The following is an 8,709-nucleotide window of genomic DNA, read 5'->3' on the forward strand; positions in this document are numbered from 1 at the left end:
GTGAGCCAATTTTAGAGCGGATGGTCTGGGAGGCCGGAAAATACAGTAATTATAAATAAGTTATAGACTGCAAATTGACTGCAAGAAGCCCAAACAGATATAAACCTTGCTTACATTTGTATACAATCACGTGTCTCTCTACTATGCTTGGGAATACTTGGGAACAGATTTCCAAAATTAAAATCACTTGGAGCAGATGTATTTATATTTTGTGATATATATATATATATATATATATATATATATATATATATATATATATATATATATAGAGAGAGAGAGAGAGAGAGAGAGAGAGAGAGAGAGATTTCCTTGTATATATATATTATTTTTTTTATTAACTTTTATTGCTGTGTTGTCCTGTATTATAATCTTGTATAATAATGCTGCAAAATAAACATAATTGTAAAAACCAAAAAACTAAGTTTTAACTAAGAATATGCATTGGTCTGAAGCCGAAAAAGAAAGGAAATTCACATGACCATCACAATGCCTTCTCCACCCATGCTCTACCAAGGTTTTCCAGCACACAGATTTGACCTACTACAGTAGATATGTTGGTGTTGTACTTCAAACTACTGTATGTGTAGGCAGGTTGCTTAGGATTCAATCCTCAAACAGCCTAATTCACACCCTTCAGAGGGATAAAGGATTTTACAGTGTCCCGCTATATATGATATACAGTGCATTCGGAAAGTATTCAGAACCCTTCACTTTTTACACATTTTGTTATGTTACAGCCTTATTCTAAAATTGATTAAATTGTTATTTTTCCTCATCATAATGACAAAGCAAAAACAGGTTTTTAGAAATTTTTGCAAATGTATTAAAAATAAAAAACTGAAATATGACATTTACATAAGTATTCAGACCCTTTACTCAGTACTTTGTTGAAGCACCTTTGGCAGCGATTACAGCCTCGAGTCTTCTTAGGTATGATGCTACAAGCTTGGCACACCTGTATTTGTGGAGTTTCTCCCATTCTTCTCTGCAGATCCTTTCAAGCTCTGCCAGGTTGGATGGGGAGCGTCGCTGCACAGCTATTTTCAGGTTTCTCCAGAGATGTTCGATCAGGTTCAAGTCCGGGCTCTGGCTGGGCCACTCAAGGACATTCAGAGACTTGTCCCGAAGCCACTCCTGCGTTGTCTTGGCTGTATGCTTAGGATTGTTGTCCTGTTGGAAGGTGAATCTTCGCCCCAGTCTGAGGTCCTGAGCACTCTGGAGCAGGTTTTCATCAAGGATCTCTCTGTACTTTGCTACGTTCATCTTTCCCTCGATCCCAGTCCCCCCAGTCACTAGTCTCCCAGCCGCTGAAAAACATCCCCACATCATGATGCTGCCACCACCATGCTTCACCGTAGGGATGGTGCCAGATTTCCTCCAGACGTGACGCTTGGCATTCAGGCCAAAGAGTTCAATCTTGGTTTCATCAGACCAGAGAATCTTGTTTCTCATGGTCTGAGAGTCCTTTAGGTGCCTTTTAGCAAACTCCAAGCGGGCTGTCATGTGCCTTTTACTGAGGAGTGGCTTCCGTCTGGCCACTCTACCATAAAGGCCTGCTTGGGGGATTGCTGCATAGATGGTTGTCCTTCTGGAAGGTTCTCCCATCTCCACAGAGGAACTCTGGAGCTCTGTCAGAGTGACCATCGGGTTCTTGGTCATCTCCCTAACCAAGGCCCTTCTCCCCTATTTGCTCAGTTTGAATGCACTGTATATTTATATTTTGTACATATATATTTATTTATTTTTACTTGGGGGGCCAAATAAAACCACCCGTGGGCTGGTTTGGCCCACGGGCCGCCAGTTGTTGAACCCTGCCCTATATAGACCAAGGCCCATAGGGCTCAAAAGGATTGCACTAAAGTAGTGCACTATATTGGGAATAGGGTGCCATTTGGGACTTGACATAACCAGTATCTGCTAAGCTGAGCTAGATTTCATAATGCCTTCTGATAGACTGCTGCATCAGTAGTGCTCTAACTAACCCCATCCCATATTTAACTTTTCCATGGGCCAATAGCATTGAGAAAACTTGAATAAATTGTCCAGCACCGGATACGCTGGAAAGATGTTGTCGATGATGACCTATGTTCCAGGAGGAGTAAGCCCTAAGTACGTATAACATTTATGGAGAAGGAAGGACTAGGCCTACATATAGCTATAATCATCTCCAAGGATAACCAAATAAGAGTGAATCTGAAAAAAGTATGGACTGTATTTCAACATGGTACTGATAATACTGATGAGCCTACTTGAGAATGACCAACTTTAGAAGCCATTTTAAACCTTGAATACACTACAAGTTTGCATTTCCTGCTGTACAGAAAAATTCTCAGCAACAAAAGTGATACAATTAAGATCCTACATATGTATGTTTTATCTCTCTTTGTTGGGATTAGAGTTTTTACTCACTAATGTAACACAGTGGTCAGATTTACTAGTTGTATTCACAATCTGGTTACCTAGAAGTACAAACTAAGTTGTTGTTGGGTTATTACATATTTATTAACGCATTTCCGGATATCTTCTAAACTACCCACAATGCACTATTTCTCTACTCTGTGCTACAGAGTTTGTAGGCTAGCTCGGTAGCTAGCTCAAGCTGGCTAACGTTAGTCACTAGCCATGTTAGCACGTAATGACTTTCCAGACCAAGTGTTAGTGGTGATGAGCTGCAATCCACCACAAGAAACCGATGGGGCACTATGCTGCCATGCAGCATGCTCTTCACATACTTTTTGTGGCTGTTATCGAATGGGAACCAGTTAGCACGGCAGGCTCTGGTGCCTTCAAATGGGCTCAAAACTAAAGAGAAAATCATACCTGCTTGCTCTAATTGTGTAGAACCTTGTCTGTTCTCCTTTTTGTTAACTTTTCGGCATTTTTGTGAAGTAGGCTATGGGAGTTTTATAACCTTTTCCACCTTGGCTTAGCGCTAGTTGACGCACATCTGGAATCTATCTATTTGGGATTTCCCTGATTCTCCATCGGCCGTTTTAAGCACCCACCTCATCTGGCTTTAGTAGCTAACACAGCCTGCATTGGATGGGCCCCAGCCATCAATCTGTAGTGATGTTAGTTGTGTTCTAGCTGGTCTCCAGTATTTGGGCTCACGCTTGCCGACCGTAACCGTGGTGGTTGGCTAGGCTGGCTAGCTAATGGCTAGTTGGCTAAATAGATAATGCTAGCTGGCTGGCTAGCTTGCTTGCTAAGATAATTGCATATAGCAAAAATTATTTGATAACTGGTTAGATGGCATTATGCATTACCAAAACATTGGTTTACTTTAATGTAGGTGTAAAGCTAGGTGTTGATAGCAACTGGCTGACTCATGTAGTGCTAACGTAACGTTAGCAGGCTAGTAGGGATAACGTTAGCAGTTGGTAGAGCATGGCGCTTGCAACGCCAGGGTTGTGGGTTCGTTTCCCACGGGGGGCCAGTATAAAAAATGTATGCACTCACTAACTGTAAGTCGCTCTGGATAAGAGCGTCTGCTAAATGACTAAAATGTAAAATGTAAATACTTCTGATGGATTTTGGACAAAATGGAGTCAATATTGGAAGAAGTAGCAGGAAAAACATGGATGACCCCTCATTAACTCATGACTGCGTGGCCAAGCACGCCTCCAACTCATTCATCAAGTTTGCAGATGACGCAACAGTAGTAGGCTTGATTACCAACAATGACAAGACAGCCTACAGGGTGGAGGTGAGGACTCTGGGAGTGTGGTGCCAAGAAAATAACCTCTCACTCAACGCCAACAAAACAAGGAGATGATCGTGGACTTCAGGAAACAGCAGAGGGTGCACCCCCCTATCCACATCGACGGGACCACAGTGGAGAAGGTGGAAAGCTTCAAGTTCCTTGGCATACACATCACTGACAAACTGAAATGGACCACCCACACAGACAGTGTGGTGAAGAAGGCACAACCGAGCCTCTTCAACCTCAGGAGGCTAAAGGAATTTGGCTTGGCACCTAAAACCCTCACAAACTTTTACAGATGCACAATTGAGAGCATCCTGTCGGGCTGTATCACCGCCTGGTACGGCAACTGCACCGCCCGCAACCGCAAGGCTCTCCAGAGGGTGGTGCGGTCTGCCCTACGCATTACCGTGGGCAAACTACCCGCCCTCCAGGACACCTACAGCACCCGATGTCACAGGAAGGCCAAAAAGATCATCAAGGACATCAACCACCCGAGCGACTGCCTGTTCACCCCGCTATCATTCAGAAGGTGAGGTTAGTACAGGTGCATCAAAGCTGGGACCGACAGACTGAAAAACAGCTTCTATCTCAAGGCCATCAGACTGTTAAACAGCCATCACTAGCACATTAGAGGCTGCTGCCTATAGACATACACTAGAAATCACTGGCCACTTTAAGAAATGGAACACTAGCCACTTTAATAATGTTTACATATCTTGCATTACTCATCTCATGTGTATATACTGTATTCTATACTATTCTACTGTATCTTAGTCCATGCCGCTCTGACATCGCTCGTCCATATATGTAATATTCTTAATTCATTCCTTACTTAGATTTGTGTGTATTGGGTATATATTGTGAAATTGTTAGATATTACTTGTTAGATATTACTGCAATGTCAGAGCTAGAAGCACAAGCATTTCGCTACACCCGCAAAAACATCTGCTAAACACGTGTATGTGACCAATAACATTTGATTTGATTTGATCAACTAGTTGGGTACACACAGGAAGAGGGGCCTGCTTCCCCATGAGATTTAAAGCCATAAGTGTCTTGATCACTTGTTATAGGTTGACTCTCATGAAAACAGTGTTCTATGTGTTCTTCTACGTCTACTAAGAGGCTAATATTTTGTCACATGGAAACCCAAAGTCTATTTCTTGATATAATGCAATAACAATAAGTCACATAATTCTTACATTAGGCCTATACCAAATGTCTAAATACATCATTAAGAATTTAATTTGTTTTAGAGATAAACTTTGGGTTGAAATATACTTAAACACTACCATTCCACACATATAACTCTTGAAGCTTCCCCTCCTCCTAATACACAGGCATGCAAGAAGAAAGAGATGACAGATGGAAAAGAGAGTTAGGGCGGTGGGGATTTGGTGATACTGACCTGCCTACAGTACGTTAACAATGTTAAAAACTATAATCTTTAGTGTTTGGGCTGTATAATCCTTTGTTTCTACATAATCTAGATTGCGAGCAAACAGTATAGCTAAAAAGCAGATTATTCCAATGCCTCACTGACCAATGACAAAACAGGGGAAATAGTTCAGCACAAATGAAAACTGTACCTCTCTCTCCTCCTTTTCTTCTGTGTTAAATAAGAAGCACTGGGTCATCTAGGAGGAGGCAAGAAAGAAAAAGGAAAAGATTATAAAAGCTTCAACAAAACTTTTTCAAACAAAACAGCTACTCTGACTAATACATAATTCATTGGGAATTAGCATACAGCACAATACGTTCCAGTGATGCCTGAGTGCATTTGCCTTATTGTGTCATTGCAATGAACTGTGATGTAAAGGTATGGGGAAGGTGACTTCTTTTAAGAAATGCTCCCAAAATATGAGATGATTGAGTCATTTCTCATCCTGTTCTCCTCTCTCTATGTCCCCGAGAAAAGGATGACCAATCACTTTTCATCTTCCACCAAAACACTAGAGCGTATGGAACACTTCCGGTGATGATTTATAGTACAGTAGTACAAGACCAGCCCTTTGTTATACTACAGTAAGCTCAAATAGCCTGGCACCAGATCAGTTTGTCGCCCATTGTAACGCTAAACAATGTTTGCCATGACGATACCATAAGGAGTTGGAAAGAGGGCAAAAACAGACTGGTGCCCAGGCTAAAGCTATAGGATCAGATGAGAGCCATTTAGACAGGACAGGATTTGACGACCCTCGAAGCCTCTGGAGTCTATTTGTGTTTCTCAGAAGACTTAATCCTATTATGTCAATAGATACAACCCACAGAGGTCTAGGAAGGACTGACTACTGTTGCTTGGTGGATAGTCTCTGTGAGGTAACGTTCTAAGGAAATACAAATAAAACATGTCTCTCTAAACTCTGTGACTCAATTAATAAGTATGGAATCTTCCATGGGGTGAATAGACAGATAGATAGAGTTGTATTGTGTCTGCTTTGCCTCAATCCAATTTTACTCAATTAGGCCTATTTCAAAGTCACATGCCAGTAACGGTCAAATGATTTAAAACATCTTTGCAGAGTAGTGTCTGTTGTCAAGTAGTTTAGGAAATCCCAGACCATGGCAACATGCTGGAACATTGGTAACATTGTGGGAGGCAACCGGTCTGTCTAGAGAAGGGCACAGTTTGTGAGCAGAACAGAATACTCGGCTAAGCCGCTAAGGTGCCCTTATGAGATGGGGCTATATTCTTTTGAATTCTAATCAGACATACTTACATAAAAATGTTAGGATTTGGGCTTTCACTGTTTACCTTCCTAAATGACTAAAATGTACAAGCTAATAACACTCTGCCTGAACTAAGCTGGGAATAATAGGCTACAGAAATGAAGACAACAACTTTGCAGATAAATAGTGAATTTCAAGTGAGGGAAGCAAGGATTTTGACTAAAGAGGGGATGGGATCAGCATGGGATCGGTTGCCCAGGCGATGGCCTCAGCAGAGAAGAGCATGGGATGGTAGTCTGGGGGAAAGGCTCAACCTCAGGGATCTAGAAGATACTAGATACTCAAAGCTTCTCCTCTTATTGGCTTTTCTTGGCTTTCTCCTGCTGCTCATTATGCCTATAATAAAACATATATTTTGGCAAACATCAAGCGAGGAAACTGCTATAGTCTTCCTGTAATGTGTCCCAAAAATATGACATCTTAATTCCTGACAACAGCATATGATGTACACAAATTCCCAATACATGCACTGAATAATTTCCCCATATGTTAATGAATAGCATAGACACTAACAGAATAGAAGGCTCAAACTGACAGTTGCTGAGTTGTTGATGCTGAACTGACAGTTACTTGACACACTGTATCACTCTCGCCATAAACATTATGCTACCCATCTCTCAGAAGATCACACGGGCTCAGGTTTCTATGATATTGTTGAACAACATGATCGCATGTTCCTGCTACATTGACCACAATAAGCTACCAGTGTCATGAGAAACATGACATCTCAAATTCAATATTAGCCTTAACACTGTCAAATTGCATAGAAATGTAACTTAGACTAGAAGAACACAAGTCACAGCTTTCATATACAGGTGGTCATATGTAAAGCAAAGGTAGTGGGTTCGATCCCCGGGACCACCCATACACAACAAATGTATGCACGCATAACTTTAAGTCGCTTTGGATAAAAGCGTCTGCTAAACGGCATATTATTATATTATATAACGACGGCGACCATTTACCTTTTTATTGTAGGTCTGCAGTGCCATCAATGCAGCATCTTGATCCCCCTTTTCCATGTTTTCTATAATGGTATTTAAATCCATGTTTATTATTATTATGTTCCCGGTCCACCCGTACTATATGTTTAGCGCACGATAACGATAGCTATATGCACAACGCACATATGACTCAGTATAATCTTCACTCCTCGGGTCTGGTCCGTGGAACTAAAAAATCGGGGATAAGATTAGCGGAGGATTGCAAATTTACCGCACAGCACATGGGATTTGTAGTTCAGTTCCTGTAAATGGCTATGGACATGTTATTATTTGGTAGGATCCCGTTAATTATTTACACAGAAGAAGATGATGCTCCTTGGAGGAAATTCACAGAGCAATGCTTAGACACGTTACAGAACAACAGCAAGCAGCATTGACATGGCCCTGAGGTGAAAGCCTGTGGCAGAGTTGAAAGCCTGTGGCAGAGGCCCTGAGCAACTCAACATTTTTACGCGGGAGGTGTGCAATGCTTGCATTTATTGCACTTCGATGAGTGTCTCTGGTTAGTCGCTGAAGTGTATCACACTGTCAAGGTTTATGTACTAACAGAAAAAGAAATGGCTATGGCTTGTAGGTAGCCTAGTGGTTACCGCGTTGGGCCAGTAACATAACGGTTGCTGGTTTGAATCCCTGGGCTTGTAAGATTTTGTTGATGTGCCTTTGAGCAAGCCACTTAACCCTGAGTGCTTCTGGAAAAAAGCAGCTGCTAAAATATGTAAATAAACTTCATACAGTTTCTCATTTCATGATCACTTTATTTGTTTGGAGGCATAGGCCTACCATTATCAGAAAAATCAGTAGTCCTAGTAAAGCCTAAATTGTAAGCGAGATCTGGGTATTACTATTGATGGCTATGTGATTATGGTAGGCAAATTAACTTGCAGAGAAGGCTTGAGGATGGTGCGGAGTCCTTAGCTCATTTTCCTTTATTTTCTTCATCTTTTATAGGCTTGTTGAGCAACATTTTGATGATGATGGGGTGTTTCCAATTGCGACCAATTGGTATACATTCTGGATCAGACAATTCCACGGAGCCAGAATAAATATCTTTCAACTGGGGGACAGCAGAGGGACATGGTAAGTATCTCTCTCTCTCTCTCTCTCTCTCTCTCTCTCTCTCTCTCTCTCTCTCTCTCTCTCTCTCTCTCTCTCTCTCTCTCTCTCTTGCATGCACATTTATAACTTGTTTAGCTTTATATTAGTTACTTATGACTCATAACTGTTTTCTCCTGTGTGTGTCCTCAGGGACCTGAATGTGGTGATATT

General features: G+C 41.5%; 1 protein-coding gene across 1 annotated transcript in view; it reads right to left on the bottom strand.

Moving 5' to 3' along the window:
- The window catches only part of LOC311136945 (chaperone Ric-8A-like), a 28,012-nt gene extending 20,412 nt beyond the window's left edge, over nt 1-7,600 (bottom strand). The window contains exons 1-2 of the mRNA XM_084171274.1: nt 7,405-7,600; nt 5,299-5,346 (exon numbers count right to left, since the gene is read on the bottom strand). Of these exons, the coding sequence (XP_084027400.1) occupies nt 5,299-5,346; nt 7,405-7,488 (132 nt within the window). The 5' untranslated portion in view covers nt 7,489-7,600. The remainder of the gene's footprint in view (nt 1-5,298; nt 5,347-7,404) is intronic.
- Nucleotides 7,601-8,709: the final 1,109 nt, after the last annotated feature.

The sequence above is a fragment of the Coregonus lavaretus genome (assembly GCF_964263955.1).
Source record: "Coregonus lavaretus genome assembly, chromosome: 11".
Lineage (NCBI taxonomy): Eukaryota > Metazoa > Chordata > Actinopteri > Salmoniformes > Salmonidae > Coregonus > Coregonus lavaretus.